The sequence below is a fragment of the Chiloscyllium plagiosum genome, chromosome 31 (genome assembly GCF_004010195.1).
Source record: "Chiloscyllium plagiosum isolate BGI_BamShark_2017 chromosome 31, ASM401019v2, whole genome shotgun sequence".
Lineage (NCBI taxonomy): Eukaryota > Metazoa > Chordata > Chondrichthyes > Orectolobiformes > Hemiscylliidae > Chiloscyllium > Chiloscyllium plagiosum.
In genome coordinates, this window is record NC_057740.1 from 35,513,015 (window position 1) to 35,526,617 (window position 13,603).

At 42.9% G+C, this 13,603-nt stretch overlaps 1 protein-coding gene across 6 annotated transcripts in view; it reads left to right on the forward strand.

Annotated features, from left to right (window-relative positions):
• The window catches only part of LOC122565409 (spindlin-Z-like), a 102,836-nt gene that overhangs the window by 77,872 nt on the left and 11,361 nt on the right, over positions 1-13,603 (forward strand). For all 6 annotated transcript variants that reach the window (XM_043721357.1, XM_043721358.1, XM_043721355.1 and 3 more), the window contains one exon: positions 9,873-10,106. In XM_043721357.1, coding sequence (XP_043577292.1) covers positions 9,873-10,106 — 234 coding nt within the window. The remainder of the gene's footprint in view (positions 1-9,872; positions 10,107-13,603) is intronic.

Here is a 13,603-nt window from a genome sequence, read left to right on the forward strand (position 1 = left end):
GAGTTTGCACGTTCTCCCCGTGTCTGCGTGGGTTTCCTCCGGGTGCTCCGGTTTCCTCCCACAGTCCAAAGATGTGCAGGTAAGGTGAATTGGCCATGCTAAATTTCCCATAGTGTTAGGTAAAGGGTAAATGTAGGGGTATGGGTGGGTTGCGCTTCGGCGGGTCGGTCTGGACTTGTTGGGCCGAAGGGCCTGTTTCCACGCTGTAATGTAATCTAAATCTAAATCTGGTCTCCTTCCTATCGGAAAGATGTTGTGAAACTTGAAAGGGTTCAGAAAAGATTTACAAGGATGTTGCCGGGGTTGGAGAATTTGAGCTATATGGACAGGCTGAATAAGCTGGGGCTGTTTTCCCTGGAGCATTGGAGGTTGAAAGGTGACCTTATAGAGGTTTATAAAATCATGAGGGGCATGGATAGGATAAATAGACAAAGTCTTTTCCCTGGTGTCGGGGAGTTCAGAACTAGAGAGCATAGGTTTAGGGTGAGCATAGGTTTAGGGTGAGAGGGGAAAGATATAAAAGGGGCAACGTTTTCATGCAGAGGATGGTACATGTAGGGAATGAGCTGCCAGAGGAAGTGGTGGAGGCTGGTACAATTACAACATTTAAAATGCATTTGGATGGGTATATGAATAGGAAGGGATATAGGCCGGGTGCTGGCGGGTGGGACTAGATTGTGTTGGGATATCTGGTCGGCGTGGTCAGGTTGGACTGAAGGGTCTGTTTCCGTGCTGTACATCTCTGAATTTATAAATGCTGGTCTAGCCAGCGACGCCCTCATATTGTAAATGAAATTTTAAAAATTAGCATGCTCAGAAAGCTGATCTGCTCAGGGGAGTTTATTACGAATGATCATCTTGATGGAGGAGTAGACCCATAGTGATATATCTATCGTTCACAGTGCAGACCTTGACCATATGGTCCAACTTGTCTGTGTTGGTGACAAGGATTGTCCTTTTTGTTGAATATCCCACGGAAGTGCATCTTCCAACAGCAAATCACTGAATAACCACCAGAGCTGGTACTCTGGGATTAGACCAATACAACTACTGCTAACAGTAGCTTACTAGCCACAGCTCACTGCCAGCATGTGAAATCAATATCATACCAGATGCTACATTTACCCACATAACCATTAAGTACATTCTTGTGTGTGAGTAAGTATATCAATCATTTATGTAATCAAAATCACTTTTTTACTTTAGATGTGTGTCACTGCTGCAGATATTGACATTCCTGGTGGGGTAAGGAGTGGTCTTCATGATTAAGTGTCCATGACATCTTTCCTGTACGTAATACAGAGGACAGTTTCCTTAGGCGAGCTTACACTTCTAATGCCCTGCACAGAAGTTAGCAAATCCACCTTTCACAATTCACAATTGAGTAGCTAATGGATATATGAGGTACATCATGTTGATATGATCCCAGACTGCAATCTAGCTTGATAAATCATGTTTTGTTTCTTGGGTTTTAACAGGGTAGTTTTTTGCTGAAGCATACACCCACAATGATCCAAACTTGGTTTTAATAAGAAAACAGAAGTTTATTTCACGAGCAATGAAAATAAAATAGAAGAAACACAAGTTATTGACATACACAATGCAATTTAGAGACTTTGAAATGCGTGATAAAATATGGATGTATTAATCCCAAAAATTCTCCTTTTATAGATCCCAAGAACACATCTGTACAGTATCCAAAAGTATCCCTTAATCAGTACTCTCACCAGTGGGGGACAAAGTTTCTCTAGCTTTTCAATAGGCTTAATTTAACTGTGACTTTAACTCCCAGTCTGGAAAATCTGATAGCGTCTTCCTGGAGACTTCACACCTGAATTTAAAAATTCTTGGTTTCAAATAACCTCTTCAGCATCTTATCCAAACACTTCTGGTCTGGGGTTATTTCTAAACTCCTTACTCTATTCTAGTTTATATCTACTGTCTTTCTCAGGAGTACTGCTTTATCCATCTGCCCTAAACAGGAACTTAAAAAAAACAACCTTTTTATCTTTTACAGCTATGGGTTTTTCCCCAAACCCAAAATAAGTCCAGAGGTTTTGACCAGAAATGCTGACGTGCAATGTTTACCTTGCTCTGTCACAAACTTGCCTTATGTAATTTGGTTCTGAAAGCTACTTCTCTACCAAGTTGTTTTAAATATCACTATGGTTACAGAAATACTTTCAAGTTAATCATTAAACCCCCTCACATGGGGGCAAAAAACCCATAAGTCACAAATTCAAAATTCAAAACTTCTGACTTAACTGAGCTTAAACATGTAATACATTTCCTACAACACAATATCCTCTGGTTCTCTGCGATAAATCAAAAAATAACATGGGGCAAACCCTTTGGTTTAGAATACAAACCAAATCTGGAGAAAACACAACAGACTTTATTTTAGTACATGCAAAACTTCTCTTCAGTTATTGTTTTTATAAATAAGAACATGCTTCAATTTCTTTCCTATTGTCCCAGGTCCTGCAATATTGAGTTTGTATCTGAAGTGGATTATTCATGAAGTAATTTGTTTGCTTTTGATTTAATAAAACAGAAATCTACTAAAATGCCTGGATTCAAGCAATGGTTATCTCATTTTCTGCTTTGAAATGCAAGACGATAAAATGTTTTTTTTGCAATTGCACTTATCTGTCATTTGTAGTTCAAAAGCGTAGAAATATAATTTCAGCACAGGAATAGGCCCTTCAGTCCTCCAAGTCTGTGCCGGTCCAGATTCTCTATCTAAACCTGTCACCTCTTTTCGAAGGATCTGTATCCCTCTGCTCCCTGCCCATTCATGTATCAGTCTAGATTAGATTAGATTCCCTACAGTGTGGAAACAGGCCATTTGGTCCAACAAGTCCACACTGAACCCTCTGAAGCGTAACCCATGCCCAGATCCATTTCGCTACATTCCCCTGACTAATGCACCTAACACTACAGGCAATTTAGCATGGCCTATTCACCTAATCTGCACATCCTTGGATTGAGAGAAGAAACCGGTTCACCCAGAGGAAACCCATGTAGACACAGGGAGAATGTGCAAACTCCACACAGACAGTCACCCGAGGTGGGAATCGAACCCAGGTCCCTGGCACTGTGAGGCAGCAGTGCTAACTGAGCGACTGTGCCTCCCCATCTTAAATGATGCTATCATGCCCACCTCTACCACCTCCCACCGGCAAAGCTTTCCAGGAACTCACCACCCTCTGCGTAAAGAACCTTCCAATCAAGTCTCCCTTAAACTTCATTCCCCCTTCACCTTAAACTTGTGACCCCTAGTAATTGAGTCCCCACTCTGGGGGGGAAAAAGCTTCTTGCTATCCATCCTGTTGATACCCTTTGTGATTTGTAGATCTCAATCAGGTCCCCTCTCAACCTCAGTCTTTCTAATGAAAATCATCCTCATCTACTCAGCCTCCCTTGATAGTTAGCATCCTCCGTACCAGGCAACATCCTGGTGAACGTCCTCTGCACCCTCTCCAAAGCATCCACATCCTTTTGGTAATGTGGTGACTGGAACTGTACGCAGTATTCCAAATGTGGCTGAACTAAAGTCTTATACAATCTAACATGACTTGCCAACTCTTGTACTCAATACCCTGTCCGATGAAGGAAAGCATGCCATGTGCTGCCTTGACCACTCTATCAACCTGCGTTGCCACCTTCAGGGAACAATAGACCGAAACAGCCAAATCTCTCTGTACATCAATTTTCCCCAGGGCTTTTCCATTTACCGTATAGTTTGCTCTTGAATTGGATCTTTCCAAACGCACCATCTCACATTTTCCTGGTTTAAACTCCATCTGCCATTTTTCCGTCCAACTATCCAATCTATCTGTATTCTGCTGCATTCTCTGATAGTCCCCTTCACTATCTATTATTTCACTAATCTTATTATCCAATTTGCAGATGACACTCAAACCAGCCATACCTTCCTCCAGTTAATTTATGTGTATCACAAACAGCAGTGGTCCCAGCACGAATCCCTGTGGAACACCACTGGTTATGGTTTTCCATTTTGAGAAACTCCCTTCCACTACTACTATCTCCTGGTGCCAGCCAGTTCTTTATCCATCTAGCTAGTGCACTGTGGACCCCATGCGACTTCACTTTCTCCATCAGCCTACCAACCACGGGGAACCTTCTCAAACGCCTTACTGAACCCCATGTATATGACATCTAAACCCCTTCCCTCATCAATCAACCTGGTCACTTTCTCAAAGAATTCTATTAAGTTGGTAAGACATTACCTTCCCTGCACAAAACCATGTTGCATATCACTGATCAGTCCATTTTCTCCCAAACATAGATCCTATCCCTCAGTATCTGCTCCAACAGCTGACATCAGGCTCACCAGTCTATACCTGGATTATCCCTGCTATACTCCTTTAAGAAAAGGGACAACATTAGCAATTCTCCAGTCCTCTGGGACCTCACCTGTGTTCAAGAATGCTGCAAAGATATCTGTCAAGGCCCCAGCTATTTCCTCTCTCGCTTCCCTCAGTCACCTGGGATAGATCCCATCCAGACCTGGGGACGTGTCCATTTTAATGCCTTTTAGAATACCCAACAATTCCTCACTATTTATGTTGACTTGACCTAGAGTAGGAAGTGTGTTGCTGGAAAAGCGCAGCAGGTCAGGCAGCATCCAGGGAACAGGAGAATCGACGTTTCGGGCATAAGCCCTTTCTGATCTCCAGCATCTGCAGACCTCACTTTGACCTAGAGTAATCAAACATCTATCCCTAATGCATAACTTCCCTCCTTTTGTCCTTGAGTGGGCCAACCCTTTCTCTCGTTACCCTCTTGCTCTTTTATATATGAATAAAAAGATTTGGGATTATCCTCACCCCTGTTTGCTAAAGACCACTTTTAGCCCTGTCAATTCCTTGTTTCAGATTGGTCCTACTATCCTGATATTCTTCCAAAGCTTCGTCTGTTTTCAGTCATCTAGTCCTTATGTATGTTTCCTTTTTCCTCTTAGCTCGTCTCTCAATTTCACCTGTCATCCATGGTTCCCTAACCATGCCACTTCTATCAGTCTTTTTTGCAGGGACATGTCTGTCCTGCACTCTGATCAACCCCTCTTTAAAAGCCTCCCACATATCAAATGTACATTTACCTTCAAACAGCAGCTCCCAATACACATTCCCCAGCTCCTGTTGAACTTTGCTACAGTTGCCCCCACCACCACCACCACCAACAATTTAGCACTCTTCCTTTAGGACCACTCTTGTCTTTGTCCATGAGTATTCTAAAACTTACGGAATTCTGATCACCATTCCCAAAGTTATCCCCTACTGAAATTTCAACCACTTAGCTGGGCTCATTCCCAAATACCAGGTCCAGTATGATCCCTTATTGAGTTGGACTATTTACATACTGCTCTATAAGATCCTCCTGGATGCTCCTTTCAAATTCTGCTCCATCTAGACCTCTACCACTAAGTGAATCCCAGTCAATGCTGGGATAATTAAAATCTTCATTCACCACCATCCTTTTTGCTCTGACATTTTTCTATAATCTGTTTACATATTTGTACCTCTATCTCACGCTCACTGTTGGGAGGCATGTAGTACAGCCCCAACGTTGTTACTTCACCCTTTCTATTTCTGAGTTCTGCCCATACTGCCTCACTGCTTGAGTCCTCCATAGTGCCCTACTTCAGCACTGCTGTGATATCCCCTAGTAATGCAACTCCTCCGACCCTCTACCTCCCTCTCTATCCCGCCTGAAGCATCTATATCCTGGGATATTTAGTTGTCAATCATGACCTACCCTCAACCAAGTCTCACTAATAACAATAACATATACGCCCAGGTACTAATCCAAGCCATAAGTTCATCTGCCTTAGCTACTACACTTCTTCTTGCATTAAAATAAATGCATCTCAGGTCACCTGTCTCTTTGCATTCAACATTTGCTCCCTGCCTTCTCTCCCCCTTAGTCATGCTGACTTCATTATCTAGTTCCTTACAACAGCCATTCTCAGTGGGAGCTGAATGGCTCCCTTGTGAAGGGAGCCACAGTCTGAAAGCTGTGAGAGTGGAGCCCCAAGGGCTTATGAGGGTTCAGAACTGAATCGATGAAATACCCAAGCAACGTAACTGCACATTGTCAGTTCAGTCAGTTTGAAAAGGATTTCTGGATCAAGAGTGATCTGCCGAATAAATTTACAACATATTTGGTTGAGTGGATTCCACAAGGTAGTTTCTTTGACAAAATCCAGGAGCAGAATTGATATTGCAACAAGAGGTGACCTCCGACTGTTTTGGCACCCGATATCATGAAACTTGCAGAAAAGCACCCAGCTCAAGGATCGCATTAGGCCTGATAGATGTTTAATTTCATACAGTTATCAAAAAATTTTTTTTGTCCAATATGTCAGGATGTTCAAGTTTTCTTGGTTTTCAATAACAAATGATTTTCTGTCTATCTGTTTGTGTTGTATCCCTGTTTGAAAGGGGGGGGGGGGCGCACGGTGCTCTGGAACCTAAGAGCCGTGGCCAACAGGCGTTTGAGAATCACTGCCTTACAGGCTTTAGTTACTACCTCCTTATTGTCCACTATTCACCTCATTTGATTTCTATCCCCCGCCACATTAGTTTAAACCATGCCCAAAAGTGTTTGCAAAAGCACCTCTGAGGACATTGGTTCCAGTCCATCCAATTTGTAATAGTCCCACCTCCCTCAAAACTGAAAGAAAATGGGAATAGGTGTAGGCATTAGGTCCATAGTGCTGACTCCACGTTGTGTTTGATTGTTGCTGGTCCTCTTGTCTCCATGCCATACTCCCATTCCTTCCCCAAATCCCTTGGCACCTTTTTTAGTGTCTAGATATTTACCAGGATGCTGCTGATATAGAAGGTTTGACTTATGAAGAAAGGCTGGGACTTTGCTCACTGGAGCATAGGTTGAGAGGCGAAGTTTATAAAATAATGAGGGGTATAAGATAAGGTTAATGGTACTTGCCTTTTCCCTGGGATGGGAGATTTCAACACAAGGGGGCTTTTAAGGTGAGAGGAGAAAGATTTAAAAAGGACATGGGGCAATTTTTTTTTTAAACACTGAGTGGTTCGCATGTCGAATGAACTTCCTGAGGAAGTGGTGGCTGTGGGTACAATTATAATGTTTAAAACACTCTAAGTACATGAATAGGAAATGTTTGGAGGGATATGGACAGGCAGGTGGAACTAGTGTAGTTTGGGATTATGTTTGGCATGGATCAGTTGGACCGAAGGATCTGTTTCCAGGTTGAATGACGCTATGTAAAGCTGTGCAGGTGAAGTCATTAAATATAGAGAATACCAATGTTCACCTCTGAAGAATTTTCTTATCATCTCATCTGAGTCTGAAATGACCTACCTCATAACCTGAGATTGTGACTCCTTGTATCCTAATTCTGGGACAATACCCATCCCCTCCTGGTCAGGGGAATCACCATCCACACATCCAGTCTGTACAGCCATGTCAGAATATTTTTTGTGTTTTAATGAGATTCCCCTCATCTATCTAAACTCCAGTGAATACAAGATCATTCGATCCCATCTCTCTTCATATAGCAGACGTGCCATCCTCTGAATCAGTCTCATGAACCTTTGCTGCACACCCTGTATGGGAAGTTTATTTTTCTTGGGTAATGAGACTAAAAATGCACAAAACATTCGAGGTGTGAACTTACCGAGGCCCTGTACAAATGCAGTAAGCTTTCCTTGCTCCTGTACTCCACCCCTTTCAGTGAAGGCCAGTATACTATTTACCTGCCTTGTTGCACCTGCATACTTAATTTCAATAGCCAGTGTACAGGGACACCCTGGTCCATTTGTACAACAACCTGTCACAACCTATGTTCTTCCTGCCAAAGTGGTCAACTTCACATTTATCCATATTTTACTGCATCTGCCATATTTCTATCCACTTGCCTGAATTGTTCTGAAGGAACCTTGCCATACTCACTTCCACCTAGGTTTGTGTCTTCAGAAAACCTGGAAATATTAGATTTGATTTTCTCTTCGAAGTATGGAGATTGAAATCATCCATGATTACTGAACCATCCTTGTTGCATGCATCTCAAATTTCCTGCTTAATATCACCCCCACCTCACCGCTGCTGATAAGAGAGCTATAGACAATAAACACAAACATAGAAACCCTGAGCAGGGGTAGGCCATTCAGCCTTTGAGCCTGCTGACTCCCCATACAGTTTGGTCCCATTAGCTCCGAGAGCTATATCTAACTCATCGAAAGCATTGTGTTTTGGCCTCAGTTTCTGTGGCCGAGAATTCCACAGGCTCACCTCTGTGTGGGTGAAGCAATTTCTTCCTGTCACTGACTGAAATGATCTATCCTGCAATCTTAAACCATTAACCCTATTTCTGGACTACCCACTCATTAGGATTATCCTTCCTGTATTTACCTTGGTCTAGTCCTGTCAGAATTTTATAGGTTTGCAAAGTTTATTACCCACCCCCACCACCTCACTTCCTTCAAGACGAAATGGAGTCAATGTGGAGCAGCAAATTGATATCTCAAACTGTATATGAACATCAGGTAAAGACTGTTGTCCTTGGATATGATGGCTCACACAAAAGATAGTCTCTTGACACATGGTTCATCTGTATGCATGTGGTCTCTCATGGCTTGCCAGCACCTACAGAACTGCATCTCATCAAAACCAGCAACCTCGGAAAAAGAAAATATAAATTCCTGAGCAAATTCAGTATTATTGCACTCAATTACACAACCATCACCCCTGAGCCTCTGACGCGCCAGGGAAAATAGCCTTTTCCCAATAGCTCAAACCCTCCACCCTGGCAACAATTCTTGTAAATCTTTTCTGAACCCTTTTCAGTTTTCACAACATCCAACCTATAGCAGGGAGACCAGAATTGCATGCAGTATTCCAAAAGTGGCCTGATCAATGTTTTGTACAGATGCAACATGACCTCCCAACTCCTATACTCCATGCATTGGCCAATAAAGGCAAGCAAATCAAACGTCACTGATATAAAAACATGACTGACATGGATAGGCAACATCTTCCCCACATTGTGGGGGAGCCCAAAACTAGAGGGCATAGGCTTAAGGTGAGAGAGGAAAGATTTAAAAGTGACCTAAGGGGCAATTCTTTCACACACACGGTATTGCATGTATGGAATGAGACAGAGGAGGTGATAGAGGCTGGTACGATTTCAATATCTAAAAGGTATCTGGATGGGTATATGAATAGGAAACATTTAGAGGAATGTGGGCCAAATGCTGACAAATGGGACTAGTTTTATTTAGGATATCTGGTTGGCATGGACAAGTTGGACCAAAGGATCTGTTTCTGTGCTGTACATCTCTGTGTAACACTTTTAATGCAAGCTGTTGCCAAAGGCTGAGTTGTTGACTATCCAGATTTAAGATGGTTGGCCACAGAAGTAAAAGATAAGGTTGTCATAGTTTTACAGTCTGTATGGCTGCTCTCTCATTGGAGAGAAAACTGGTGGTGGTTTAGCCTGAGGGCCAACATGCCTCTGGCAAGGGGAGAGGTTGAGAAGGAGCATCCTTTACCTCAGCTGGTTCAGGAATTGAACCCACGTTGTTGGCATCCCTTTGGCCAGCAAACAAGCTAACTGTCCCTGTAAACCAGATGAGATTTTTTTTAAAAAGATTCAACCAGTGGTTAGGGTTTGCTAGACTAGTGGTTACAATTCAACACAAACCTTGGAAAGGTATTCGTATAAACCGTTGATGGAAGGAAAAGGTAACACGGCTGTGGGGAAAGAGCAGAGGAGTGGGAATGACTGGAACGCCCACTGAGCAAGCTAGCACAAATTCCGTGGGTTGAAAGGCCATGTTTGAGCTGTGACTCCTGCTTTCCAATAGGTCGAACAAAAATAATGGATGCTGACCTGGCAGAGCTCATAGTGGGGAAAGCAGTCGAGCACATGTTCGAGAAGGATGATGGATCGAAGAACGAATGGAGAGGGATGGTGTTGGCTCGTGCACCTGTCATGACAACGTGGTATTATATCACATATGAAAAGGACCCTGTACTGTATATGTACCAGCTACTGGAGGACTACAAAGAGGGAGATCTCCGTATCCTGCCAGATTCAGGTGCGTAATGCTACGGAATTGTACACTCAAAGCCCAATGAATGTTTACCGGCTGCTGGATTAGTTTCCAATGTAAATAAGTGTTGATAATCACCCCACAGGTTAGACAGTGGGATGAGAAGCAGTTGGGGTTTCAGGTCAGTAACCTCTTGGTTTCAACCACTCCCTGCATTGAATAACTTGGAGCCCCTCAGGTAGTAGCAGTTTCATGGAGTCTTAATTTTCTGGTTGGCCATCCAGTTACACATCAGCTGGAATGCTCAGCTTTACCCCCTCAGTGAACAGAATCGACATGACTGATTTGAAAGGAAGAGGAGACAGCATGCTTTTTCAGGAAAACAGTGAGTGAAAACATATATATGGTCAGTCAAACGTGTCAAAGATTGAAATGATCTCTCACCCAGCGTGCCCCCTCCAAACAAAAAGTCCTTTTTCGTGCAGGATAGTTGTGAGTGATAGGTTTTGACCCATCCTAAGGCACCTGTCACTATTTAGTTAGAGGAGGGATAGTGGAGGAGAAAAGTCTTAATGGTTCAAATAGACAATACTCAAGAATACCACAGGAAAGAATTCATTCCAGTTGAAGCATTTTACAGTTGGGAATGGATGGAAGTCTCAAATTTGTGAGACCAGAGCCTCTTTCTTAGAGTGAAGAACCATTTGCAGAACTAATGTATCTTCCTCTTCCTGTTTTGGTAAGTCACGGAATTTACTTTTTCTCTGAGAAAATAATGTCTGCAAAGTCTTCAATTAAATGCATGCAGACAGCCTACTACCAAGTCTTGGACAAGCCTGAAGTTATAATGTCTTCTGTTCTGTTCTTGCTGTACATTTATTAGCAATCTTTTAAAAGTGTTAGTGTCAAAGACATAGGAATTTTATACATAGTACAAAAATCAGTATTTTTGATGTCTTCACATGATTCTGGTCACTGCCAGTTAGCTCTCGGCTGAGGTGACATATCAGAAAAGGCAAATGGTGATGTAACCTGATGATAAAAGCTGTGGATACAGTGCATCCACTGAAGAACTAAACTAGACCGTCCATATTGCAAACTGTGCTGTTACTGGACCTTTTTCCTGTGACCGTGGACTACATCAAGCCAGCTGCTCAGTGCAGTGATCGATATTTAGTTGATGGAGAAATAATGGTGTGTAGTTGTGGTATGTCTAGTGTTGGAAAAGCGCAGCCTGATGGTCATCCCTGATGAAGGGTTTATGCTTGAAATGCCGATTCTCCCGCTCAGATGCTGTCTGACCTGCTGTTCTTTTCTGGTACCTCACTCTTCGACTCTGATTTCCAGCATCTGCTGTCCTCACTTTCCCCTCCTCCTTGTAGTTGTAATATTACTAGATTAATAATCAGGAGGCAAGGCTAATGCTCCAAGGACACATGCTCAAATCCTACAAGACCCACCTGGTTCACAAGTTTCGTTTTAAGGGAAATCTGTCATCTTAGCCCGGTCTGGTCTTTGTGACTCCAGATTTCTCAGCAGTGTGGTACTTAATTGGTCTCTGCAGTTCCCTAGCTGTTCAGGTAAAGGATAGTTAGAGATGGGCAACAGCTCAGTGATGCCCATGTCTCGTTAAAATATATTTTCTAAAAATGATATTCTAAGTAGTAGGAGAAATCTATTTGCGCAGCTCACATTGCACCTGCCATTCTGGTCATGAGGATGTACTGAGTTGCATTGTGGTAACTCTAATCACCCTCTTCAGATACAGCATGACCTCTCCAGAGCTGGTGGGACCCCAGCCCAAACCTTCTGGCCAGAGGTAGCACGGTTGCCACCAAAGTTCTCTCTCAGCCATGCTGGTCTTCTCTGTACAGTGATCAGCATGCCATTGTGGAGCATTGCATTGATATCCAATTGTAGAGAGTCAATGATGCACACAGACCTGAGTGAGAGATCTTTTTCTTAATTAATTCATGAAATGAGAGCATTGCTGGCTAGGCTCGTATTTATTGCCCAAAGGGCAGTTCAGAGTCAACCACACTGAATGAGCGAAAAAGAATTCGAAGGAACACTGACTATCACTGCACCACAAGAGCCCTACGATGTGTTTCTGTAGATATTTTTTGATCACTATTCAGAGATGTTATTACACAGTACTGGAGCAGTTTGGTCTTTAACCTGGACCTCCTGACACAGATGGTACACTACCACTGCACCGCTAGAGCCCATTAAAGGTGTTGTATACAGTATCAGTCTGGGCAAGCCCTATTATTGGGAGATGGTTAGTTTTCCAGCTGATCTGATCGTAACCTTGGCACAAAGCATGAAGGACCTATATTTCGCCCTCTGCTGCTGAAGACAGATCCTGCAGAGCTAGTGGGAGCAGTTATCCCACCTCACCTTACCACCACATTGTTAGACCCTGAGGTGAACTTTTCACTGTAGTGGATCCTACCTTTTTCTTTCATATAATGCCTGGAGCTGAGAATCATTATACAATGGAAGGCATGTTAACATTGGTCATTGGATGCTGCAGAGGTCAGTCTTATGTCTCTGAGTCATAGAGATGAATTCCAAGCTGTGCTCACATCAGATGCCAGTGCAGCCATTAATGAGGGAAAGAAAAAAAAATTTGATTCTACTTTGAAGTGCTATGTAGTTTTTAGGGGAGAAACTCTATTACAATTCCTTGAAGAGGCTGGTCAGCTCAGCTGGCTGGAGAGTGACACCAACAGCATGGGTTCAATTCCCACACTGGCTGAAGTTGCCACGAAGGACTCTCCTTCTCAACTTCTCCCCTCACCTGATGCATGGTAACCCACGGGTTAAACCACCAGCATTGCGCCTCTCCTAATGAGAGAGCAACTCGTTGGTCTGAACAGATCAATGTCGATATTGACCTTTTCAATCATAAAGCCGACAATCTCTGTTCACGCGTGCATATTCAACATTTGAGCAGCACACCATTGAGGGATGCAATTAATTCAAGAGAAATTTTCACAAAGTATCAGCATCACTTTTTATTTCCACATTCAGGTAATTACCTGCTGGGGAGTATGATTTCTACATCCAATTCTCAGCTGTTTCCATGGAGTTTATTATTGGACCTTGTTAAATCACTAGAGAGGAAAATAAGTTTTAATTTGTTAAAGCAGGATTTGCACGACCTCTAACACTGAACTTGAAGGTTGTACGACTGAGACAGGTTACAGAAATGGTGAATGGTGAAACCACAGAGGTTAATGATTCTATACTTGAAGCTTTTAAGGACACAGAGCTGATGTGGCTTAGAGAGTATGGGTAATGGGTGAACAGGACTTGGTATTGGTTGTTATGAACGGAGATGAGGAGATGCTTCTTCAGCCAGAGTGGTGGACCTGTGGAATTCATTGCCACAGAGCACAGTGGAGGCCAGGGCATTAAGGCAGAGATTGATAAATTCTTGATCTCTCAAGGAATTAAGGGCTATGGGGAGAGTGTGGGTAAGTGAAGTTGGAAAGCCCATCAGCTGTGATTGAATGGCGGTGTGGATTCGATGGGCA